Here is a 27,868-nt window from a genome sequence, read left to right as displayed (position 1 = left end):
TTGAGTTAGAAAATCAAGTGTTTATTCAAGGAAACATTGAACAAGGATTTAAAAACAAAAAAGGGTTACATCTAAAAATCCTAGCATTAATCTAAAAAGAGCTTGTTTTTGTCACACTGCTATTTCTTCTTTTTTTGTGGTGGCACTGGGATTTGAACTCAGGGCTTCATGCTTGCTAGGCAGGTGATCTTACCGCTTGAGCCACTCTGCCAGTACACTCTGCTATCTCTATAAGTTATTCCTACATGAAATTCATTAATTGTCCACTTGATTTTTTTTTTCCCAAAATGGGAACATCTTTCCCATTGTAATACATTCAGATCACTGTAACTCTCATTCCCAATATTTTTATATACATATACTTACCTCACAGGTTTGTTACAAAAGATTAAATTAGTTTATATATATAATGTAGGATCTGCCACATAGCACTATATGTTAGGCAATTTTTCCTTTTCACACACTCCACCTCATCCCACCCCACTCCCTAGAAAAAAACTAAATACTTCCATACTTAACACATTATGAGTATTTTTTCTTCTCAATATATTATTTTTTGTTTTGTTTTGTTTTTGAGACAGTCTTACTATGCAGCCCAGGCTGGCCTCAATCTCATGATCTTCCTACCTCAGCCTCACAAGTGCTTAGATTACAAGCACCACACCTGGCTCGATAATATATTTTTTTAAATGGCTACATGGTTGCAAGGAAAAATATTTAATTCTTGATTTTCACACATTTAGTGACCCTATCTATCTTTCTATTCTATTTCACACATTCCTGAGATGAGTACCTTTATACTTCTGTCTCCACTTGGGACATTTTTCCATAACACAATTCCACACTTATATATATACATACTCACATAAAATTTTAAAAAGAACAGATAGTTTTACAAATTAACCATGTTTAAAAAATTAGCATCTGGTTATCATTTCATTTAAATTAACCTCTTTCTAGAACTATAAAAGTTTAACAATGTTTAAAAGATGAATAGACTCATGTATAAGAGATACATATATAAAGGTCGTCGTTCTTAAGGCAACTTATTGCCAGAAAAAGTCTAGATCACATACAATTACACCTATTAAATGAAATAAGATGACTAGTAGAGAAAAAAAGTCTTTAACATTTTTTGATGGGACGAGTACACATTTTAATTTTGTTCCAAGATGTTACAAAGCTAGAAATTAACAAGTTTCAGTCAGTATAAAATGGATTTATTCTCAATATTCAGTCACTAATACAACCCAAGTAAATGAAACATCACTTTGTACAAGGCTCAGATAGTCTAAAATACTATCTTAACTTAACACATGTACTCTAAAATGATAAATACTTAAAAATTACAATGCAAGGAAAAATGATACAAAAAATACAATTGTTAGAATTAAAAAAAAATATAATTGTTGCAGACCTTTTATTTTTAAAGTTCTGCCACCAGGAATAATACCATGCCACATACATATCAGAGCTCAAATAAAGCATGTTCTTTGATGTTACAATATTCAACAATATACTGGGTGCACTAAAGTATGTTTGACAACACTCAAGAGACACAAAGAAAGTCTTTAATGATGTTTGAAAGTGAGAGAGATAGTGGAATAATCAATTATTCTATGCTGATCTCTGCTGGAATGGTCTCTTTAATTTATAGCAAGAGATCTATAGAAGCAACAGAAAAAACTGGGACCAATCTCAACTCTACATAAAGGATTTCCAAATCAGAACCCAGGCAGTCATAAGGCACTGTTGCCAATGCTCTCTTATCCTCAGCACTTTACATGGACTCTGTCGTTTGTCCACATTTTTTTCTAATCTCTTCATAAGGATTTACCAAGCATACTTTTGTTTTCTAAAACTCAAAATCTAAACCAAAAAGCATTAAGCAAAACAATAGAATCCACCAATCTGATCAGTTCTAAAGACACAAATTCTGGTTTAGATATTAATCACAAGATTTCGGTATATATATTCCTCTTCTACACACACCATCACCTCCCCTTACATACTGACCCTAACCTTAATTTGAGGGAAGATGAATTGTTAGGACTTTTCCACCTCTTATCAGAGATTTGCCTATTGACAAGCTCCTTTGATTGACAGCAATATAAGGAATTGTTTGGAATACTTGGGTCAGAACAGATAAAAAGGATTTCACTAGCAAATTACCATAACATTCATAGTGGGCTTCTGTAGGCAGGCAAGAAGAATTTACCTTACGGACTTCCCCCAGTGTTTTAGAGGGAGAAAAATGTGTCTTTTAAAAAGGAAAGGAAAAACTGAGATAAGGAAATACAGTAAAATATGAATAGCAGTGGTAACAGGGAAGGGAATGCTTAGTCAACCTACCTTTCTGGGAAGTTTCTGGCATAAAACCCAAACTTTCTCTCCTGTTAGCCTTTGCTCTAGATTAACAGGTGCTTTACATAAAGAGGGACAAGGAGCCACTTAAACACTTTTCTTCAAAGGTAGAGAGTTTCTTTTTGAAATTAGCATTACAGAAAGCAGCAAAATTTCACTCAAAGAGGTCCTCAAACATGCGCTGTCCCATTGCTATGTATGTTTCTTTCTCTTCTGGTGTCATTTGGGTCACCAGCTCTGGCCGCTGGCCCACTTCACTGTAGGAGAATGGACGGCCAGCTACCATGACAATGGGGTCATCTGCTACTTCCTCAAACTCATCGTCCTCCTCCTCATCTTCTTCCCGATGACGCGCAGCTACGGCTGCAGGACGTGGCAGAGAGTCGTCATCTGACTCGCTGGTCTCACTCTCTGAGTCACTGCCATTGGCAGCAGTCACAGGAGCAGCTGCCCCCACTGAGCCAGCTGTGGCAGAGGGAGTCTTCTTCTCATGAATGAGGAGTGCTCGCATGACCTCCTCATTATCATCAGGCGCTGCACGGCCCTCCTCATGCTCCTGAAATGTGTCCATATCTATGCCACCTGGGGGTGAAACCCAGAAAGATCCTTAAATCTAGAAAGCATTTCTTTGTGACTAATGAATTGTATAATTTAATAGATAATAAGAGACACAGCCTTCACTGCTTTCATTCTTGAGTTGCTGTACTATAAAATATTAAAATGTTTCTTGCAAACGTGAGCTTGAGTAGCTTAATGGTCGGTATGTGGGTTTTACGGGTAAAATAGCACAGATCTGATCTGGGCTCTTCTATACTCAAGAGGTACCTACTACGTTGAGCAAGTTATTTAATCTCTAAACTCCCATACTTTTTCTGTAAAATAGGGTAATAAAAGGATGCACCTTACAAGGCTCTGGATAAGAACATATGAAATGATGTCTATGTAGGACCAAGTATAGTAGATGGCAAAAACAGAAAATCAAAATATGGCTCCTCACATGGCTCAGAGGAAAGGTCAAAGGCTTTACCACAGTCTCTATGGTTCTACCTCATCTGGAAGCCCTCCTGACCACCTAACCTCTTACCTATTTCTCCTTTCTCTTACTCATTCAGCTCCAGCTATAGTAGCCTCCACTGTATTCCTTGTATATACCAGACACATTTCTACCTCAGGGCATTGTACAAATGCCCTGTTTCCTCTGCCTGGAATATCTTTCCAAGTCTTCACTCAAATGCCACTTTACCAATGCTCTATTTTTCCCCCCACAGCATTTATTTTCTAACATAATAAATAACTTATGTCTATTATCTTTGTTATCTCCTTTCCAAGAATGTAGACTTTATAACACAGGCATTTGTCTTTTTTTATTTACCGATATCCCATGTGCTGAGATAATACCTGCCACTTGTTAGGCACTAAGTATTTGACGAATGAGTGAGTAAATGGCAGTTTTATTTTCCTGAAGCAAACTAAGCATACTTTGAACTTTTTATAAAAAGGTATCTAATTTCAGGAATAAATCTTCTATCACCACACACTTCCTATCATTTTGTGTGTACATCTTGACTGACATACTGCAGATGAAACTTTTTTTAAGTTTGTATTTTGCATTCTGATAATACCAAACATACTACCATTTAGAATTGATAAAAGGATTAAAATTGGTGCTTGAAATCTGACTCCTTGATTAAATTACTAACACTTATTAGTTGTGTGATTTTAATTAAGTCACATTTCTATTTTCTCAAGTTCAAAAAAGGAAAAAAAATTACTATTTACTTCACTGAATTACTGCGGAGATTAAATGGATGTAAACTGCTTAGAACAGGACTGGCACCTAGGAAAGTGTTATCTACTGTCATCATCAAAAGAAGGCTCAGAAATGGTCAATTTTGGCCATGCATGAAGTGAAATCATCTTTTCATTAACACAACAGCATGTATGAGCCAGAACATTTTGTAAAGAATAGAACTCCTAAGTGAGATATTGGGCACATAAGAGAGAGAGAGAGAAAAAGAGGTCAAAGAACAGAGACTCAAGATAACATAGATGTCAAAATGGGAGTTAAATCAAATTTAACTACTTCAAAACATTGCCAAAGGCAGAACCTCCTCTCCAGAGCTCTTACTGCCATACAGTGTTACAACAACAACAAAAGGGTAAGGAATTGCATGTGAGTCTCTAATCGCTGATGATGCTAAGCAATTGTGGGGGCTCAACAGCTTTCCTACAGCAAAAAGTGCAAGAGGAGCTAAGGTTGTTTAAGGTAGTAGGTTTTTATATAGACAAGTACAGGACAATCTGCTTATAGAAAAATAATCTAAAAGAAGTTGAAAGACATGATCCAAACTATCAGCTGCAGGTTAGGAGAGGGAACTGATAGGTCCTTGCATCTATTAGTGCTAACATGCTTCCAGAACCAAAGCAACAAAGAAAATCAGGTAAAAACCAGCAAGATACAGAAATAAAACTCAAATCACTAATGACTGGTCTATATATAAACACCATGTACCATTTCTAGTCACTAAGTCTCAAATGAAGTATTTTATTAGGATTAGATATGGTCTTTAAAAAGAAAAAACAAAACCTAAGGGTGGAGGTGGCCTTGGGAAAGAGGCCTATTTATAAAGGAAAACAGAATCAAAAGGAATTACCTTTCAGTATTGTATGAGGACATGATTGAAGTGTTTAAAAATTCAAGAATGTATCAATATAAGTTGAAGTACTTCATACATTCATTGGATGGGGCCTATTCAACATCATGAAATTTAACAAAGACAAATCTAAATTTGTCTAGTATTAGACAAATGCTATCCTATTTTATGGAGAGAACTTGAGTAGACTAACTTACTTAAGGTCCATATAAGTCATATTCTATTCTAGAACTGTAAATATCAAATTTAAGAGCTTAACACTATAGAATATTGATTGATCAACAACAACTTTGATTCTTTTAATTTTGTTTCTAAGTTCAAAGTAAAGAAGGTTTGGCAATAAGCCAAGTTGTGGAAAACAAATCTATTAAATAGACAGCCTAACTTCTATATAAAGTAGAACAACTTGAATCAAAATAACTAAACATAGCAAGCTAATTAGTGAGGAGGAGGGAGAGTAAAGTACAGTTGTCAGGGAACTTTTCTTTCTTCCTTGACTGGAACTGAAATATCAAAAAGAGGGCTGCAGTTGTGGCTCAAGTGGTAGAGTGATTGTCTAGCAAGTGCAAGGCACTGAATTCAAACCCCAGTACTACACTTTCTACCCAAAAAATCAATAAAGATCAAAGAGAATCACACTAGAGGTATTATCTGCTTTTACTATCACTACCTAAAACTTCATGCTATTTTTACAAAAAGGTTAAAAAGAAACAATCCCACAAGTGGTTTTTAGTTACTGATTATTCTTTAGCATTAAAGAATCACACTCAGGTAATGTTAGTGGTGATACATAATCTGGAAACAGAGAATGATGAAATCTAACCAGAGGTAGACACTCACTGTCACCTCTGCTTTTCTGTTTCTGAGTAGCCCTTGTCCAGACTTAGCCTCCCATTTCTTTATCATCACCCAAAGTCCAAATCCAGTAACTTAGACTAGAATTTAAAAAGTAAAATCTTGCAGTTTTCAAAATTGTGAAGATGATAAAATTCTCAACCTGTCTGGCTCACAGAGATTTCCAAAATCTTCTAGAATAAATTTCTATCAATCTTTTTGGGCTGTCAGAATGCTCAGTCCTTTATCATGTGGTATTCTTTGCATATATTTCAAGCAGCACAAACTCCTCAGTATTTATAAGGAAATAACATTAAAAAGTTTGGACTACTGTACACTTATGGCTCCCAATTCAGAAAAATAAAATGCATATAAATAAGGCCAACAGAAGATTACAGGAAAGGTAAACTTGGCCACCCTGAACACAACAGACTTTTCCAAGAAATGAAGATAGCATGGCAGTTTTTCAAATCTAAAAATGGAGCTCTAAGTCAAATTCATTTTCCACTGAACCCAAGACATTCATTTTACTGATTCTACTCTTACCTTCCTTCATCTCTTCAGAACTATATGCCCCTTGGACAGTGCTCTCTCTCAACCAAATGGGTCTCTCTTTGGCAGATTTCCCCTCCACAGAGGTGCGATAAACATCTTCTTGGTCGTCCATGTTAATGACAACATTCTGAGTATATAAGTCCTCATAGGAGGGGCCTTTGCTGGTCCATGCTTCCCGGTGGTGCCCACCTGCCAGGCTAGCAGATCCAGCAGTAGTTGCTGCACGGTCCTTGCTATATAAGAAGATTAAAGAATAGGAAGAAGAAAAATTAAAGTCTCGGTGTTAGAAAAGAAGAGACAGCTGGAGTATTACCAAAGTATTATGAATAAATGCTATCTAGCAATCAAGCACACATTCTCTAACAATTCAGAGAGATCTCTTCTTTAACTGAAAAGCTGAAGAGATTAGAACATCATATTTTTTTAAGGTTCTCAAATACTGGTTCCTCTGGTACAAATGACTGAAGTTTTATAGATTGAGAGGTTTTGATAATACTTGAGGCAGGGAAAGAATAATGTGATATAATCCACTTAAAGACACTTGTCTGGCAAAAATAAAAACAAAAAGTGTATCAGTAATATCTTCTACAAGAAATTTGTTAAAAAGCAACAATAACAACATAAAAAGTTTTATTTTTAAAAATATTCTCTTAGCTCAACCAAGAATAATCCAAAGTTCTTCTGTGTGCCAACCATGGAAGGTGTTAGAAAAGCATTCCACAAAGTCAGGCCTCAACTTAGCATTAACATCTTCCTCCTGTCATTCACTGAGCAAGGCAAAGCCTTCTGCACAAACTAGCTTCTTTTCTATCAAGCTGTATCTTTCCATTTCCTTAACTGTCCCCACCCACTATTTCTGTCCCACAAGGACTATGATGTGTTTCTTACTCTGTTTTGTTTTGTTCTCTACTCCCCATAAACTTATTTGCTGTCAGCATGTTGTGGGCCTCATCATTCCTTATCTTTCTCAGGTCACTTAACATTCCCCTATCTCTGTGAGTGAAGCCAAGTTTTCCATCTTTTTGCTGCTTCTTGTTTTCCCTGGTTCTTTCACTTTCAGTCTATTCTAAATTCTTTTGAATATATCTGACTCTCTGTCTGAGCTCATGCCTTTTCTTTCTCTGCCTGCTTTTTTGCAGCAACTTCTACACAGGACTTTCCCTACCTGTTTACACAGCTGTTTTATCCCATAAATTATCTTCATGTTTCCTGAAGTACCTGCTCACTCCACACCTTTTGTTATGCTCTTTTCAGTGTCCACTGACTCGAATACCTTAGCCATTTTTCCCCTTGACTGCTTTCATTTCTCTAAATCTTTTCAATGGATCCTGGATTGTCTTCAGTGTGCAGCCTGTCTCATTCTGAATCTAACTAATACTTCATTAATTTTCTCTCCTCATAAACCAATTACTACTTTTCCTTTATTTTAGCCCCTTGTCTTTTTTGCTTATTCATTGCTCTTCATTTCTTTCTGAGCCCACTTCATAGCTACTTGGGCTTTTTGTCTCATGCTTAGTCATGGTTTCTCTGTTGTGTATTCTGTTTATGTATCTGGCTGGCCCATTATGTCTCTCCCTTACAATACTGTTTCTGGTCATCTTCTGTAAGTAACCTTAGTATTATCCCATTCCTCTTGTCCTACTTCTGGATATCTACTACCCCACTGGTACTTTTGCAGTCAAACAACAAGCTTTCTAGTTATTGAATCCATGTTGATCCAGTCATTTAATCCATGCCTTCCAGCTACTGCCTCTGTACTACCCATGGCTACTTTGTACACCACTCTTTCCCAAATCCTTTTCATCCTGGCATCTGCTCTCTGTTACGTGTCTCAACCATTTCTTTGCCTCTTCTCTGTTTGTCTCCTTGCTCCCATTCTGTACCAGTTCCTCGCTCTCCCACTCTGAGTCTTTCTAAATATATCTAATTCATTTATTTGTCTTGTTATATTTTGAGGTCTCATGCTACAGCTGCAAGTAATTGGTTTCTTTCTACCTTCTATTTCTTTCTGCATTCATCTGATGTTACTTTTTGTACCATTTACAGTGTGTCTCAATTTAACCGTATCTATCCCTGGCCATTATATTTTCTAAAAAGCTATGTGGTTGCCTTCACTGTAATCTGACTCTTCTTACTTAAGTGTATGTTGGCTTTTTGAATTTTGGTCTCCTCAGCATTCACTTCTCTTTCTTTCCTCTTCTCTCCTGGCCTGATATGTTTTAAATGGTTTTGTGCTTTTTCTACACTCTGAGTCTCTCCTCCTTCACCATTTGTCTCCCTGACTCTTTTTCTAGCCTCAGTCAGTATCATTATCCTATGTGCTAAGCCTGTTCACTATACTGTCTGCCTCAAAATGTATCTCCCTGAGTTAGCTGGCCTCATTTGGAAGAGACAAGAAAGGCATGGTTCTCTAGCTCTAACCTCGTCAACAACATCCTTATCTGTTTTTCCTTCATCTGGACTATTAAATGATCATTCACTCTTTCTGAAGCTACTCTGTTTCTTTCTACACATAATCCTGAACTCACAGTTTTCCTATATGCTCTATCTTTAATGTCAACTCTGGGGACTATCCCATGAAAGCATACAACATACTTGTAGACTATAAGAAAAATAAGATTGTTTAGAAGACTTTTGTTTTCAGTATTGTGTTACAGAAATTCAAGGTAGAGTTTACTTCCGTTTGAAACAATACAGTTTATTTTACTTTTTTTTTTGTTTACTATTCTTCTTATTATTATTACAGTACTACCATGTGAGCCATGACCCCAGACCTTTTTGCTTTAGTTATTTTTCAATAGGGTTCTGCTTTTTTTTTTTGTGCCAGGGCCAGCATGGACTATGATCCTTTTATTTATACCTCCCACGTAGCTGGGATTACAGCTACAACACAGCACTCCCAGCTTTTTTTGTTGCGATGGGGGTCTCACTTTTTGCCTAGGCTGGCCTCAAACTGCCATCCTCCCACTCTCTGCCTCCCAAGTAGATGGGATTTCAGGCTTTACAGGTGTGAGCCACCACACCTGGCCTAAAGCAAAAGAAATCTGAACACAAATCAAACAAATTTGAAAAATTTAAAGATGCCATAACCATAGGGATATCTCTACAAATTTTATTTTTACCTTCACTACAGACACAAAAATAAATCACTAGCCAATGTGATGGTGACACTAAAGAAAATGTAGATGAGAGACATGTAAGTTCATTCCTTCTGTCTATTTAAATTTCTTCTATGGAGAGGATATACACATTTTCATTTAAGATGATAAAAATGGCAATTTATGCTTGAATCTTTTCTGAATTATTTAAGAAATTTTTACAACTTTCAAAAGATGAAAATTAAGAGAAAGGATTACTACTTTAAATTAATTTGGGGGGAGGTCAGATGTGCTGGCCTTGTACATGTTAAGCACATTGCTCTGCCACTAAACAATGTCCCCAGCCTTCCAAGACTGATTTTTAAAAGACCGTTAAGGCGAGTGCTAAGAGATGATGGAAAAGAGAAGATTAGGGCAAGGAATTCCTTCAGAAAGACAGTAAAACTTTACCTATCACCAAAGGGCTGACTTGCAAAAAGGCTAGAACTGTCCATCAACTCCTGAGTTAAACTACTAATTACCGCAGAGACAGCCTCTGATTTGGGGATGTTATAATTTAGCTGATTATAGATCAGTAATCAAACTAGGTTAAAATAAAAAAAAAAATCCATCAACTATTGTCTCAGAGTTCTCATACCATTTTTTTTTTTTTTTGGTGGACTGGGGTTTGAACTCAGGGCTCCATGTTTGCAAAACAGGCATTCGACCACTTGAGACTCAACTCCAGTCCACTTTGTTCTGGCTATTTTGGAGATGAATTCTCATTAACTATTTGCCTGTGCTGGCCTCAAACCTCGATCCTCCCAATCTCAGACTTCCAAGTAGCTAGGATTACAGGTGTGAGCTAGTGGCATCCAGCTTCATATCACTTTGGATGCTTCTTTTCTTATCCTTGGGGCAAGATGGGTTATTATATCCTTGAGGCAGGATGAGCTATTACAGAACTTTATGCTCCCATAGTACAAAAAAGCCAAATCAATACCATAGAATGCTATATCCAGGCAGTGAAGCTTGTCAGATGCTTGTTGGGGCCATCTTAGTCAGGGTACCTTCTAACCTAGCTCCAATAGTTTCTTCCCTGACCACATGAAACCACTGTACTTTGTTATAACTGGCAGCTCTAGGAATCCCATTCTGCCTTTCTTGCCTATCTCTCCCCTCCCCCTTCTTAGTGACCAGGATGTTGGGTTTCCTCTTTCTTAATCAGGAAATCCTGATTCTTCTTCACTCCAAGACTCACTATTATTCCTGATGAGAAGGTGACTTGATACAGCATACTGCTGTTGGGCTTGATTGCTGCACCACTAAGACTTGTACCAGTCATGGAGTAAGGGTTATCTAACAAGCTCCTGGAATGGCAAGTGGACTGTGGTAGGTGGGCAACACTAGAGGCAGGATGCCAGTGGTGCTGGTGGTGACTGAATGCTACTGTAATGGAAAGCTTCCTGATAAACAGGACAGATAACTAAAGGTAGAAGAAACAAGGTTAAGTCAAAAAGTACTGAAGCACACTTCAACATAAAATAATACACAGGTGTAGAAAATCATGTTTTTGTAAAATTAATTTTCCTCACAGGCTTCTAGGTTAGAACTACAGTATAAGTTAAGTAGATAGAGGAAAAAAGTATCAAAAATTAATTCTTGATAAGTGACCATGTAACAGTAATAAAAACTTAAGGCTATCTATGAGGTAGATGATAATAGTTTCCTACCAACTGTGGCTCTTTTCTGTCTTGTTTTACTGATTTTATTCACATACAAGAAGACAGTTGGTCCAAAGAAGTCTTGGATCTTCCCCAGCCTTATGGTCAAAGTTTAACTGGTTTCAGCACCAATCATGTGATCTCACTTCTTTTGCCAGATGTTGGCTTAAAAGTTACAAAATAGTGGTAGAGTGCCTGCCTACTAAGTGGGAGGCCTGAGTTTAAACCCCAGTACCACCCTAAATAAATAAAAAGTTATTCTAGCCAGTGAGACACTGGGGAATAGACAGGATAAATGGGCACTCTGGGAAAGCTTTCTTCAGTCTTAAAATAAGACACAGGAAAGGACAGTCCCTTTTTCTACATTTTAATAGTTTCATCTGCAGATAATACTCTAGAAACACATGAACACCTTAGGTTAGTTCCCATCACAGTTCTAAGAGGACAACGAACAGGCTGAGTTCAACAGAGTATAAAAATAGAACAAATCTAGTTCCTTTAGGATATAATTTAGTTATGAAATTAATAAATTCTGAACTGTAATTCCTCAGGGTTTTTTGTCATGGAAGAAGACAAAATTTTTTTTACTGTTCAATCTACTCCTAGTTGGATTTTCTGTTATCATAGACAAAAGCATCCTGTTATACAGTGTTAGATTAGAAAATTCACAATAAGTAATATAGATGCAAATGTTTCTGTAAAATTGGATTGTTTTTAACCATTTGAAAGAAATTCAACTTTCTCAGAACTCACTATTCTGTAACATAAGTACCAGAGGAAATAAAATACTAAGAGAGTCTATTAAAAATTATACAAGTACAACTGGGACTGTTGTGCTCTACAGAAGGAAGTAGATGGGTATAAATTCATCTTGAAAGGAGGAGAGAGAAAAGGTGCATATAAGCTTTTTTAAAAGAATATAACCACTTATTATGGCATGGTAGAACTAAAGTTGCCTCTGGAATTAAAACAATGGAGCACACTGACAAAATCAGGGAGCCACTGTTAGTAGTATTAATCTATAGGTAACACTGAAAATTGCATTTAAAACTAAGGAAGCCAATAATGTGAAGTTAAATGTTTCAAAAAAAAAATTGCTCTATTCTGAAGGATTTGGGCTTTTGAAAATGCAAATATCCCCAAGAAGCACAACCACTTTAGGTTTAGCTAACAACTGGCTGAGTAGCTGCAGGCCCAAAGTGAGTAGCTAAAGTTAAAGCTGACTAAAGTTTTATGCAAACAGCACATACTGTTCTTCATTCAGTACAAATAAATTCCATCACAGGCACTAGTTGGTAAGTGTAGCATGGCTTAGAACCTATGTGACATTAAAGTTTTAAGCTCCTGGTAGGTTACTTATCCACCCTTGCCCTCCAAAGTTAAGACAACTTCAAGTTTAAAAGGACTCTGGGTAAGGGCACAGGGCCTCCACTCACCTCTGTTTCAGGGCTGGAATTTCTGTGGGTTCTGGCTCAAGTATTTCATAGGCCAAATTCACATCCTCCGTTTCTCGAAGCAATGCATAAATGGGCTCAATTTGTTCATTAAACCTTGCCAAAAGTGTGCGTGCATCTTTTTTGGGCATTGCTGATTCATCCTCTTCTACCTCTGTACGGCAAAAAGTACAGTGGAAAGTTCCTACAGAGAAAACAAAAGCCTCAGGTCAGGGAGGTGAAATCTTCCAGCAAGCTGTTAGCAAACAGTTTATATCTCTATCCCTCCCCCAATGTTTTATTAAAACTTTCAAATATACAAAAAAGAATTTTACAGTGAGCATCCATGTGCCTACCATCTAGATTCTACAATTAAGATTTTTGCGGTAATTATCATATATTCATCTATCTTTCCTTGTGTCCATTATTTTTATGTATTTCAAAGTATTTTCACTCCTAATAACAGTTTTAATCATGTTTCTAAGATATTTAAACCTATAGCCAAATTCTTTATACCTTATCACTTTATGAAAACTGACTTCAAACTACTTTAACAAATAACTATCCCTTTTTTGAATTTCACTAAGCATTATAAAATTTAAATTGGTTGTTCCCAAATCAGAAGGGGCGGTGGGCTTACAGAGAGGGAGGACCAGGGAAACTGAGCACATACTACGTCCTGAGCAGAGTGATGGTGGGAAACACGCAACAAAAAGCCTGTTATCAAGAAGTTTAAAGTTTAGTAGAGAAGCAAGGTATCCAGAAACAAACATGATCAGGGAACGGTGCAAAAATATATAAATATTTTAGAGTTCAAAGATGTATGACTTTTAACTGAGGGCACAATGGAAAGCTTATGAATAAGGTATCTATCTGAGGTAGAATTCAGAAGATAAAAGACTGTTATAGAGATCAAGAAAAGGGGTAAAGGGAACTGGACATTCTAGATCATCATAAGAGAAGTAGGTGATTGAAAAATTGTGTGCTAAAAGGCAGTTGCAGTGACTCACAGATGTAATCCTAGCTACCTGGGAGGCAGAGTCTAGAAGGATTGTGGTTCAAGGCCAGCCTGGGCAAAAAAAGTTTGAGAAACCCCATCTCAACCAATAAAAAGCTGGGTGTGGTAGTACACATCTGTAATCTCAGCTATGCAGGAAGTGTAAATAGGAGGATAGTGGTCCAGCCTGGCCCAGGCATAAACACAAGACAACATCTGAAAAATCACTAGTACAGTGCCCAACTAAGAAGTACAAGGTGCTGAGTTCAATCAAAACAGGAATAAAAAAGAAAGAAAAATGGTGCTAACCTGTAATTCACTTTGGTAGGAATATAGTTATCAAAAAGAATGATAAAACCAGGAATTTACAAGATAAACTAGAGTGATCAGAGTGGGTCTTGAATGCTAAGCTTCATTTTGACTCTATTCTTTAATAGTATGAAAGCCACTGAAGGATTTTGGGAAAGAACATGAGGTCATCAAAACTAATAAGTACAAATGCTGATCTGTTTTAGTGGCACTTATACTCAGGCTCTACCCTACAAATAGTGATTTAACAGATCTGGGAGTAGGGCCCAAGAATGTGAATTTTAAAGTTCCACAAGGAATTTTGATGCATACACTTGGTGCAGAATTGCTACTTATGTAATCAATGATAAGTATCCCAACTCTTCCTCTAACTAAATCACTCTGTGAGTTGTAGTCACAGAATTTACTACTCAAGGACCAGAGAAGAAATCAGAATTAAAACTCAGTGCCTTATGCCATCTTTGCCACATACAAGACAAAGATAACCCCAGGTGTGGTAACTCACACCTGTAATCCTAGCTACTCAGGAGTCAGAGACTGGGAAAATCATAGTTTGAAGTTAGCTTAAGCAAAAAATGTTTATGAGACTGCCATCTTAACCAATAAAAGGCTGAGTGTTGTAGTATGTACCTGTCATCCCAGTTACAGGGGAAGCATAAATGAGGGTGGTGGTCCAGGGCAGGCCAGGCATAAATGTGAGAACCTGTTTGAAAAAATACCTAAAGCAAAAAGGGCTGGCATCATGGTTCAAGTGGGAGAGCACCTGACCGGCAAGCAAAAGGCCCTGAGTACTGCCAAAAAAAGAAAAAAGAAAAGGAAAAAACAAAATAAAAGGATCAAAGCAAAAACCAGAAAGAGTGAATCTAAGCCACAAAAGAGAGAACATGCAAGCTAGATCTAGAAATGTGGAAGCAGAGAAAAAATAAAGGTACAAAGATTCTGTACATAAAGCTTGACAAATCATGGGATTAGGAGGAAAAAACGAGTTCAAGGACATTGTATTTGTTTATACTCACAAACTATCGAAGAAGAAAGCTACTTTACAAATATTCCCATGTAATCATCAGAGGCAACTCTGCACTACAGTACTATCTAAATCTGATATACAAGGTAATGAAGACTTAAGGATATTAAATTTATCAGAACACAGCATGAAAACAAAAACCCCTAAACCTGGATTCAAATACAAGTTTGTCTGACTCAAAAGACTAAATTCACTGTACCACCCTGAGTAACACTACCCTTTCTCAACCTATTTTCCTTTCCACCTACAACACAGCAAACTTTCCCCAAGCATATGCTGCAAGTTTTCTTTCTCTTTTTAAAGAAGGAACAGAAAGGGAAAAGAGTTGTACCAAAGAATTTATTAACAAACATCGTTTATTACATGCCTTGAATTTACTTGACTTAGGACTCTTCTAGTGACAATAAGTTACCACTCCAAAGGAGAAGAAATTACACACCTAATTGTGGGGAGGAAGAGGAAGGGAAAAGGGGAAGAGCTCTATATCGTTTTAATTTCAACTTTTTCTCAAAAATGAGAAAACAAAAATGAATTGGGAGTGGAGATATAAACTCAGAACAAAAGAAAAAAATTCAGAAAGCACAGAAGAAAAGGCTAAATATATTTAGCTTATTCTGCTGGGCAAGGCCTTCAAGTTAACACACATGTTATTCATATTAACAAATGTTTGTTTATTCTTTATTCTGGTGATACTGGGGTTGGAACTCAGGGCTTCATGCTTGCTAGGCACATGTTCCATGACTTGAGCATGCCTCCAGCCCACCCAACAAATGTTATTTTAATTATGTGAGTATTCAGTCAGGAAAACAATACGTACATATTATATTATAATAATAAATACAAATAAAGCCAAAGTGAAAAAACTGTTTATCCTCTTCAGTTTGACAAGAAAGTGCTTTGGAAATTTGTAATTGAGAACAAGGACAGATATAAAATGAGACTATGGGTAAAATACATTATGAGTCAAATCTCCAAACAATTAATTTTTTAAGATTGTATTTTTCCCTCTTCATTCCAGTATAGACAATGAATAGACTATCAGCTAATGTCCACAATCCATTGTCACAAGATTTGTCAAGGTATTAGTTCAACTGGAATATTATTCAGCCATTCCTCCTCAACCCTCCCTCCCAACCCCAACACAAAAATCAAAATAAGCTCAACTGCTCTGATACAGCATGGTGCTGCAGTACTGAAGTGGGAGCCATGTTGCAACCCATGTTCTCAAGGCTGGCCAAGGAAATAGGGAGGACCAAATGCCTGCTGCTGCACAGCCCTCACCCTGAAACAACAGGCTTGATATCCCAAGGGATTCTGATGTTCTGCTACCCTAACTTGACAATCTTCTGCTGAGCTGCTTTCCTGGACCTCACATTCTGGTAGAGAACAGTCAAGACCAAAAACAACAATCAGGTGTTGGGGAAGAATTATGGAAAAAAAACAGGGAAAGAAGATAAAGAAGGTGAAAAAAAAAAGGATATTGTTCCATTGTTCAGGAAATTCACAGGAGACCTCTCTGATACAGATATGAATGGAAACTTCAGAGAGTGAAAAAAAAAAGAGAGAGCAAGCTATGATATTTGGGCAAAAGGGAAAAGCATGCAAAGAAGTAAGCAAAGTAAGGGCATGCTTGACGCTCACAAGGCACAAATAAAGTTAACTGCTGCAAACATGGGAGTGAGTGGTAGAAATAAAAGTCTCCCAGGTTTGAAGGTGAGGTGAGAGAATCAATAAAAGACCTTATAAATTCTGTTAAGGGCTTGTTTTCTGAATGGTAGGAGAAACTTTTGAAGTTTTGAAGGGACATGAAGTGACATGACTTGATGTGCTCAGTTTTAAAAGGGTCACTGACTACTACCTACTGTATAAAAGCTTAACAAAGTTATTCTTACAAATTTTGTAACTCAGAATGTCTAAGGGGATATTTATTAAAATGTTAGTAAGTCAAATGTTGAAGTCTCAAAAAGTCAGTCACCTTTTATTCTAATTTTTAAACTTCATTTTCACAAAGCAAATGTCTTTAGTTTAATTGGACAAGGGAAAGATATATGGAAAAAAGAATTAGTATTGTGTAATTGTAAACACATGACAGCAATAGTTGAACATAAAATAAAATTATTTTACCTATAATAAAGAATTTGAAAAACCATCCCTTAATAATTCGCTGTAGAACACATAACATGCAAAAATACTCATATGCATATAAAGACAAAAATAGAGTATGTTTAATAGTTTTGGAAAACAAAAGAACTCAAGTGTATATTAATAAAGTATACAATAAAACCCCAACCCCCAAATTTAATTTATCAATGAAACTGGCTCTGTTCTCCCTCAAATGGACATTTTCTTAGATTACATTTGGTCTAACCATCATGCATTATTGCTAAATTCTAGAACTCATTAAAAAGGAAGGAACTGGGGGCAGGGCAAAGAATGACAAATCAAAATTTGGTACTTGGATGAATACTAAGAGCTTGCAATAAGTTTTCCAAATTAGGCTTAAATCAAATTCATCTCAACAGGTAGTAGGCAGGCAAAAAGTCTGTGGCTTTGACATGAATATTTGAAAGACAATTTTGGTATGCCAGAATCAAAACTAAAAAGCAATTCTTCACAAATAAGCTAGCTTTTTTTCCATATCCAAAAATAACAAAGCCACAACAGTTTTTAAGAAACAGCTGGGCACTGGTGGCTCACACCTATAATCCTAGCTATTCAAAAGGCAGAGATCAGGAGGATCAAGGTGGTGGTTCAAAGTCAGCTCCAGGCAAATAGGCCCTATCCTGAAAATAGACAACACAAAAAAAGTGGCTCAAGTGGTAGAGATCCTGCCTAGCAAGAGTGAGCAAGCATGAAGCCATGAGTTCAAACCCAAGCACTGCCAAAAAAAAAAAAAACAAAAAACAAAGCCCTCAAATTCTTAAGAACAAAAGCTGCAGCCCTGAAGGTTCCAGAGCCAGGAAAAAAGTACATTTGTTCCTTACTTTCCACAACTTTTTTTTGTAGATTCTTTTAACTTAGTCTAATAATCACCCCTTCCACCCTCCCTCCCATCTACCCAAATCCATATCTTTGAGCTTTTGGGTATAATCTTGTAATTGATTCATTCTAGATTCCAAAGACAACAAAAGATTTGGCAATTGAGCAAATAATCCTATATTTCTGTATTTGTCTGTGCTCTCAGCATTTTAGGAACTGAAAATACTGTTTATAAGGCATCTCCTGCCCTAAGTATTAAGAGATGAAGGCAGGAACAAGTAGTCTGGCCTACTAAGGTAAACATCATTAACAAATATTTGAGAGTCTCACAATGTGGGACCCTAATAATTTAGATATCAAGTTTATGTGGATGTTCTACATAACTTAAAACTTATCCCAGGTGGAGGTCTATTCCTACTGTTGGTTATTTTTAGAGTTATTTATTACAGACTTCGTTATGCTAATCCTAAAATCTTTGTCTCTTTTCCAGGAAGTAACACAGGGTGAATCTTCATGAAGGCTATCACATTCTTCCCTAATCTTCACTCTAAAACATCCTAGTAATCTATATACCCCTAGATTTATGTGATTATATTACATTGTAAGAGCCTCCACATTCAAGAGTACAACATAGGTAAGTGAATGTGACACCCACACATAAATTATTTGGTGAGTCAAACTAGATAATCTATAAATTAATAGCTTTAAGATTTTATTAAATACATATTTATGTAATTCCTTTTTTAAAAAATTCAAATTATCTCTTTTCTCAAAGTTTATTTATAATGGGATTATGTGGTCTCTAGTTAAATTGAGTAACAGGGGCTTCCAAACTATTTTTAATTCAAAGACCTAACAATTTTATTGCACTCATAATAAAACCACAGTGCCATATATGCACTTATAGATACTGTAAACACTCATTGACAATATTCCTACTACTGAGAAATCTTAAGGAAAACCTTAAGCAAGAATAAAATGCAATATACAAAGATATTCAAGCATCTTATCTACAACACAGCAAAAAACAGATACCACAAAGTAACAGAAGAGTTTGGCACGTTAAAGAACCAAGAAATCACAAATTATTCTAGACTATGATTACAACTAGAGGTAACATGTAAAATTCTCATGGTTTTATGGGTGAATTTTTTCTTCAAAAATTTCTGACATATTTATGGTTGCATAATTTTAAAATTAAAAGTAGAAAACGTAACGCTATTTCTACATTATCTAACTTTAATGTCTAAAAAGAGAAAAACACATGTTGCTGAACTTAACTTACAGTTGCCATTAATTAAATCACCAGTGGCTAAGACTGCTAAAATAGAAATTATAAGTACAGTTACATAGTCAGAAAGCTTGCTAAATCTAAAACATGCACTTATGAACCACAAGGTGCTATTGTGCTTATTTGAGGAATTTCATGTCATGTTGTCTTTATTTTGATTATATAAATCCCCCATATTTAAAACTAAAATAACTAGTTTTGCCTAACTAGGCTTTTAAAACCAGGACTGGAAGGCAAAGGCTAGGTTTCCATTTTAAGGAAATAAAGAAAGGATCTAGAAATGCCATGTGTCAAATATTTAGAGTTAAACCCAATGCCACCAAAGACAAAATCAGATGGAAAATATGGAGAAAGTCTAAAATCTTTTATGAAAAGCAGAGATGGGTAGGAAAAAGCTGTAAACTGAAGTAGGAAGATCACTGGCCTACACATGAATTAATGCTGGTAAAACAATCCTCGCTGGGCTCAAGTTTGAATCTGTAATTTCCAGGTGCTCCTCAGGAACTTACCTAGAGCTACCTATACACTTGGTGTATCAACTTTTTATCAGAGAAACAGAAGGCTTCAAATTTAATTTCTGAATGTTCCCTGATAGCTAAGATAAACCACAGCTCAATCTAAGAACTGTTGAGAAAGAAATGGAGACACAATCTTATCAGTTATCCCTATTTGGCCAGAAATATCAATCTCCAATATCAGCCAGAAAATAGGATGGGTTTGAACAGAACTGAGGTTAGAATGAAACCTCAATCTACCAATTGAGACAGCGCCTAAGTATTACCAGAAAAAGTTCACTCCTATCTTCTTCATAATGGGGGAAGAGTTGATAAAAACTGAACAAAACAGGAAGGAAGCAAAGAGAAAAAGATAAAGATTTCTGAAGAAAATGTACAGGTAAAGGTAGGTTTAGCAAGGTATTAGTAGTCAAAAAAAACCAAAAACACCAGAATTGACAAGTAGACAATATCAACTCAGCACATTTTGTTTTTAAAGAAATGTTCAATGAAAGCCAAATTATAATCAAATACATTCTCAGAGCCAGGATCCTTAATTATAAATTTTCAATTATGATAACTCATGCTTCTCTGTGTGGAAAGAACAGTCAATTGAGTATTATTATACTTTGGGTTACCCTCCTCTAAGTAACATCAAGGTTAAGTGACTTTTTCTTGCTCTCCAGCACCAATGCTTTCCACCCTCATTAATGACTACCTCATATTGTTCAGACTGGCCATAACAGACCTTTAGCTTTCTTTCATAAAATGTTTCATGCCTGTTATCCTATCTCAACTCACTGGTTCAAATAACTCTCGCTGTATTTGGGTGTTAGGTCAGCTTTTCCACAGGCGATCTGTTGATTATAACTAATTTCATGCAGACACTAATCCTAGGTGAAATTCAAAGAGCAGCATAGATTAATCTCCTACATACTGATATACAAGTAGTGGAATTACCTTTTAGAAAGATTCATAAAATTAAATAAGACTCAAATGATGAATAAATATAGAAGCATATTACTTCTGATTATCCTTTCTGAGAACACCACCTTCCACTGAGGTCAAGAGTGATGAAAACAGGACCACTGTAGTGTCAACATATTCAACAAAACCAAAACCTAGAGCTCCTTTAAAACAATCTACTAGAGTAAATGCCAAAATTAATACGACCTTTCCGGATATATTTTATCATCTTCCTCTAATACACTCAAGCAATTCTTACACTCAAGCAAATCTTATGGTTAAGATTTTCTTACAGCCAAGATCTTACCTAATTAAGCTCTATTAAATAGTTAGGTTCAGACAAATATTTAATAACAAAGAGAGAACTCTTTACATGCAAAATAGCTGTTTTACAGTAAATAAGGAGCACAGGCTCTCTCTAGCTTTTTTTTCATAATAATCTAAATTGACACTGGGGCTATTTCTCATTTTAAAAATTTTAAATTATTTAAAACGTACCATACACAACATACCCCAAAATTAGAAAATGAAGCATGTACACAAATATGTAATTTTTAAACAAAATAGTTCATGTGTTAAATTTTTCTAAAAAATAACCTGTATCTTAAATTCCTTCATAACAAAAGATTATTGTAATTCAAGAGTATCAAGTCCTTCCATAGATTTTTTACCTCTAGAAAATAAGACAAAAATGATCCACGGAACAATTAATAAAACTCGTCTCTTCCAGTTTAAAAGTAACAAGACAAAATAGCCATACAACCCAGCATTTTAAAATTTCTTGTGTTAAGGCCAGACATATTGTATTTTTAGAAAATACTTGTTTGGTAAATTATGTTAATGAAAATCCTTAAAACTAAAGTATTTGGCTAAATGAGACAAATTATACATGTTGTTGACAATTCTCTTATACTAATGAATGGCTAAGAGACACTAAATATCTATCCACTTGTCAACTTGGAAAGGACTCCCCCTCTTATTTTATCCAGCCAACTCTTACTTATCTTTTAGATCTCAGCTGTTACTTAACTTCTTCTGCAGGCCTTCCCCAAATCCAGACTAATCCCAATTATATGCCTGACTTATGTTATGTTACTGTTCGTCTTTTTGATTAAAAAAAAAAACAAAAACATTGCTAACTAACATTTTTGTCCAGGCTAACCTCATACAGTGATCCTCCCATATCTGCTTCCCAGAATGGACTCAAAGGGGTAGAGATGTCAATTGTTCAGATTAGGCCATAGCAGTAAACAAGGGCAGAAGCAAGAGAGCCAGGGTGAGAAACCCCATGGATGAGTATACTCCCTTGTAAAGGAGAAAGGCTATGCAAAAGCTTCTCAAAGTAGTTTGACAACCAACAAAGACAGTAAAAGACTGACTGTTATGTTGACTCACACTTATCCATTCACTTTTAAAATAAGGTATATGGTAGGCTTAAAATTGAGATGAATCAATTTAAGAAAACAGGTATACATTTTATTTTGCTTGATTAGAAAACTGGGTAAGTCTCACCTGTCATAGGATCAAAGAGCTGATTAGCTTCTAAGTCTGTGAAAGTACTACTACAGACAGGACATTTGAAGGAAGCCCGATTGGTTGAATCTCTCTCATCCATTTCAATCCTTCTTCTCATGTGGTCCAATTTGTATTTTACCACATTAACAAGAGTACGATAATTGATAAAATAGTAGTTATGGCGAGTGGTTTTCCCATCTGCAGCAGTCTCTACCCTCATTCTGCATTTGATGAACTTGTCTCCCTTTAAATTATTCAAAACTGATCGAAGTTGCTTCCGGTCAAACTTGAGCAGCTCCAGCATATCCTCCTCTTTCACACAAGGGTTCCGGATCAAGATGTCCAAGGCCAACACATGCTCAATGCCATAAAACCCCCGGATCACATACTTGGCTAACCTCTTCAAGGCTGCCGGAACCTCAGTGAGGACATCTGGGTCTGCCATCTTTAGCAGCAAACTTCAACCTTAAATATACTGAATTTAGAAAACAAACATACAAACCCACAAGATTAGTACACATGAGGACATGCAATAATTTTAAATCTAGAACAATCAACCTGTTACTGGTAGCTAGTAGCTACCACTATTCTTGGAGTATCACAAAGGTACTCAAATATTGTTTTAAAAGACTTCTAATACCCAACAGAGAAGAATAGATTTTCCTCTAGAGTGCATAAAAGATTATACCTAAATAGCTTCACTTATTTCTTAAATGACTACTTTCACAATCAAAGGTGTGCTTGATTTCAAAAAGCAACTTATTATTTATAACAATGATATGTTCATCAAGACCACATTATTTCAGAAAGAGAAACACAAAAATGGTACAAGAGGTGCTCGTTATTCTTAATGATACAGATCTCTGGGGAAGCTAGAAACTTCCTGAGAAAACTAGCAGTTAGCATATTCTTAAAGTGTCTTTATTTCTTTTCTTAAGTAAAAATTTTCTACCAAGATTTTAGGATATTTTAAATAGTCAGGCATTCACAATAAAATCACAACAAATGAACAAACACATGTAATCATCACTTGGGGTATTTGGCAAAAATTATTAACTATTGTTGTAAATCTAAAATAAATTAACACTTAGATCCAGACTGCCTTACCAACCTTAAAAAGTTAAAGCTGATAATTAAGTAAACACCATTCAGTCTTTAAAGAGAAAAGAAGGGAGGAAGGCAGAAAAGAAAAATAGCCCAAGATATCCTGAAATACTGGATTCCTTGTAGGACAAAGCAAAAGCTAAGTGTATTTAATTTACATGCCAAGACCAAGAAAGCAGTCCTCTCAAAGCCTAAGCTGGCATGTGGCTGTTAGACTTACATGTGACTGTTCAAAAAAAATCTGGGGCTTTGGAATTCAGAGTCTAACACAGCCTGTGTTTTGATAACTGTGTGTGTCTGATCAAATCCTATAAACAAGTTCAAACCACACTTTACTCTCTAAGGACAATGGGGGAAGAGAGTTGTTAATGAGAAAAGTGATTAGGACATCCTTAATAACAAGGACAGCTTCTTTATCAATTTAATATGTTCCAAATTAAAAATGGCCAGGCTGACAATACAAACTAAAGTCAGTAAAACTTCCCAATAAAATAGGAAATTTTTGAGACATTCCATTGAACTATTTCAATGAGTCATACTCAGTTATTAATATTAGTTTCAATTGAACCTTTTATTTGAAATCAGGCATTAACCCCTTTTTAGTACCCCTTTTTATAAAAAGTGCTTTTATACACAGTATTATAAATATAAAGAAATCCCTAAATAACCAACCTAGACACATATGAGAGGAGGGATTATAAAGCCTTACCTGTAATAAAAAATTAAAAGGAAAGTCAGTTACAATAAAACATATAGACTGTAAATACCCAGGCATAACTATATATGAGATACCAAGTCGCACCTTGATTTATCTAGATTCAAACCTGTGTACTATTGCCTTTCTGTCACCCCAAAGCTTAAGGATGCCTGGGTTCATCACCAAAGTAGAATCACAGCATGGTACTGCACACATTTTGCTCTCCCTTCCAATTTGGTATATATACTGAATATAACCCAATTTCAAGAGTTTTGTTATGGTGGAGGTTTGTTGTTGTTTTACAGGTTCAACAGTTGGCAGAATACAACATATGGCTTCAGAAACATCCAAAAGACCAAAGAAGGGCAGGTACAAGTCAATATAATCTATTTTTCCAGTATTATCTCCTACTATTGTATTTCCTACCCCATTACATCCAATGCTCCAGACCAGTGGTTCTCAACCCTGGCTGTAAAGCATAATCACCTGGGCAGCATCTTAAGAATACCAACCCTTGGCCCCATTCACAGAAATTTGGCTTCAGCTGGTATAGGAGAGCTAGATTAGGCATGACTGTAATATGTAACAAAAGTCCCTTGACCACTGTTTCAGACAACCTGTGTCCCAGCTATTATACATCCTGCCAATGCACATCCTGCATAGAAAACGCTCTGTGTCACTTGTTCCTTTGCATGAAACACCTTAGGGAGCCCTCAAGATTAGAGCAGGGGAGTAACATGAGGACTCTGCAATCCAACATTTTGGGGTTTGAATTCCAATTGTGTTTCTTAGACTGTAGTCCAAGAAAATTCTCAGCTTCCATTTCTTCATATATAAAAAGTGACTTAATAGTGCCTTCCTCATACAGTTATGTATGAATGAAATGAGATAATTAACATAAAATGTTCTGCCTCCTCCAAAAGGAAAAAAAAAAAAAAAGCAGAAATGCTCACATCCCTGGCCATAAAAGAAATGAAAATCAAAACCATGTTAAGATTCCACTGCTCTCCTGTTAGAATGGATATCATCAACAATACAAACAAAAACAAATGTTGGTGAGGATATGGGGGAAAAGGGAATCCTCATACACTGTTGGTGGGAACGTAAATTAGTATAATCACTATGGAAAACAGTGTGGAGGCATCTCAAAAAAATACCGGCTCCTGGTGGCTCACACTTGTAATCCTAGCTACTCAGGAGGCAGAGATCAGGAGGATCTTGGCTTTCGAGACCCTATCTTGAAACCCCCTTTACAAAAAATAGGGCTGGTGAAGAGGCTCAAGGTGAAGTCCCTGAGTTCAAGCCTCAGTACCACACACACACACACACACACAAACCCCAAAAATAGAACCGCCATATGATCCAGCAATTCCACTCCTAGGGATATACCTGTAGAAACATTAAGTCAGTTTACAATAAAGGCACCTGCACACTCATATTTACTCTAGTATTATTCACAATAGCTAAGCTATGGAAACAAAGATGCCCCACTACTGATGAATGGATTAAGAAAATGTGGTATTTATGTACAACGGAATTTTATTCAGCCATAAAGAAGAATGAAATTTTATTGTTTGCAGGGAAATGGATGGAACTGGAGAACATTATCTTTAGTGAAGCTAGCCAGGTTCAGAAAGCCAAAGGCCATATGTTTTCTTTCATATGTTGAATACAGACCTAATACAAATACAAGCAATATTTTGAAAGACAAGCCACACAAAGGCGAAGTTACATATGAGAGAGGGAGGGTAAAAGAAGGAAGTTAAGGGATTGGCAGAGTGGCTCAGGTGGTAGAGCGCCTGCCTAGCAAGCATGAGGCCCTGAGTTCAAAGTAAAAAGGAAGTTAAGAAGGTGAATAGGGCTGATGTACTTACACAAGAATGAGTGTAGAATTTTTAAACCTATTGAAATCACCATAAGAAGGGGAATAAAGTAGAAAAGAGAAAAATAGAGGGGGATGAACCAATTCCAGTTATAACACACACACACACACACACACACAGATATGTCACAATGAAACACCCTGTATAATTATCTCAAACAAAAAAAATTTTTTTTTTTCAAAAACAGAGAACACGATTGGCGGAGTGGCTCAAGCAGTAATGCCTACCTATCAATTGCGAGGCCCTAAGTTCAAACCCCAGTGCTGCCAAAAAAAAAAAAATTCCATTTGAAACCAGCCTTCCTGACCACTGCCTTCTCTCCTCCACCACTTCCCCACTCATGCTAAACCACCTTACTCAATATCTCTGGATTTCTTAAGCTACTTAGGTCAGAGGTCTAAAACCGCAGTCCATACACATTGTTTCACTCAGAGTGTTTTGAACATTTTCTGAATTGATTGTCAACATTCAAAAATCATGACAGTTCACATAAATTTCAACTTCCAGCTTCTCTTGGCAAATGGAAATATTTGAGCAAACAAGTGAGCCAATGTTCCCACAAGGAAATAATAAGCCGAGCTGAGTAACAGTTGACACTTTTAGAAAAACGGTTTAGCTGATCTCTGGAGACAGGAGTGTGTGTTCTCTCTAAGGGCCCTTGGATCCTTTTTAATCATCATAAGTCATGTCCCAGTCTCACCTACCTCTCTACACAGTCCAGACCTGCAAGTATTCCAGTCACACAAACATTTATGGACTGCTGGGCATGAAGTTGGAGAAACAAAGTGGAAGAGAATTCACTCTGCTGCATTTACAGGTATCCAGTCACACTGGCATACTCTCAGCTGTATGAGCACCATACATGTTCCCTCTGTCCCCAAAGCAAGGTCCAAACTCCTTTCTCTTAATCCTTCAAGTCTCAAGTGACATTTCCTCATGGAGGCCTTCCCAGATTCGTCATAGTAGCACAGAAGAATCTCTTTTCACATGTCACCTTAGATTTTTCCCATTCCTATACTTTCTCCACGTATATCTCTATGACCAGGGACTTTGTCTCGCTTATCAATGAACTTCCGATATCTAGGACAGCCAATCAAGTACACACAAAACTTTCAACACACGTGTTGAAAACGTGTTCTTCCAACATAGCCATCCTGCCAGTTTCCCCACAATTCACTTGCTCCACGCCTGCTTTCACAACAGAAGAAGACAGCTATAAGCCACCTTCGTCCTCAACTTACAATGCTTTGAAGCAGTAGGTGACCGGATCAAATTTGTGATTTTTAAAAAGACTATACTGACCGCAAGGCGGAGAATAAAAGGGAAAGGGAGCGGATGCAGGACGCCCAGTTGGACTATCTCTGTATACTACTATTCCAGTTCTAGAAGCTGGAATGTTACAAATCTAACTGCAGTCTTCTCGGTTACAGCATGGCATGGCACTTTCCACGCCTTTCTACACAAAGCCGCACACTGCTGACGCGGAACCTGGAGCCTGCTGCCCTCCTTCAGGGGCGTTCAGTAGTGTTCCGTCCTCCCCACTCTGGACCCCATACACTCCCTCAGACGCTCCTCGGTGGGCTTGGGCCACAGTAGGCGCAGCCAAGCCCGAGGTCGTACAAGGACCGCTTCGGGGTCAATGGCTCTTTGGGAGACCCAGATGAGGACCAAGGCAACAAGGTGGCCAGAGAGGACAGTTAAGGCACGGATTAAATAGGGGAAACCATGAAATACGACGCCGGGCCAGGGAACTGGAAACAAGGAACAGGGAATAAGTTTACCGAAGCGAATCCTCGAACACTCCCACTACAGCTTCCCTCGGCACCTCAACTACCGGCTTAGACCGGCCCACGCCACTTGTGCGACAAAGAAAACGCCTTATCCCTGCGACTAGTTTGGAAACGACCCGCTGCCTTTAACAAGAACAGCCAATCAGCATAGTGAAGCCTTCAATCAAAACAGTCACAC

The 27,868-nt window shown here is 36.8% G+C and overlaps 1 protein-coding gene across 1 annotated transcript; it reads right to left on the bottom strand.

The window, feature by feature from the left end:
- Gtf2e1 (general transcription factor IIE subunit 1) lies at nt 1-27,839 on the bottom strand. Its single transcript, XM_020155740.2, has 5 exons — nt 27,682-27,839; nt 22,214-22,691; nt 12,645-12,846; nt 6,399-6,640; nt 1-2,946 (listed from the first exon to the last, which is right to left on the bottom strand). Exons 2-5 carry the CDS (start codon nt 22,659-22,661, stop codon nt 2,519-2,521), a joined length of 1,320 nt encoding a protein of 439 aa, XP_020011329.1. The 5' UTR covers nt 22,662-22,691; nt 27,682-27,839; the 3' UTR covers nt 1-2,518.
- Between the last annotated feature and the right edge of the window lie 29 nt (nt 27,840-27,868).

Source organism: Castor canadensis, chromosome 5 (genome assembly GCF_047511655.1).
Source record: "Castor canadensis chromosome 5, mCasCan1.hap1v2, whole genome shotgun sequence".
NCBI classification, from domain to species: Eukaryota; Metazoa; Chordata; class Mammalia; order Rodentia; family Castoridae; genus Castor; species Castor canadensis.
The sequence above is the reverse complement of the archived record's forward strand: the minus strand, read 5'-3'. Positions and strand labels throughout refer to the sequence as shown.

Bases quoted from the DNA above. Each gene is read 5' to 3' on its own strand.
- Gtf2e1 (XM_020155740.2), bottom strand. From the start codon at position 22,661: ATGGCAGACCCAGATGTCCTCACTGAGGTTCCGGCAGCCTTGAAGAGG. The intron at 12,847-22,213 runs GTGAGACTTACC...TTTTCTCTGTAG, and splicing joins GCTCTTTGATCCTATGACAG to GAACTTTCCACTGTACTTTT. The intron at 2,947-6,398 runs GTAAGAGTAGAA...TTTCACCCCCAG, and splicing joins TTCTGAAGAGATGAAGGAAG to GTGGCATAGATATGGACACA.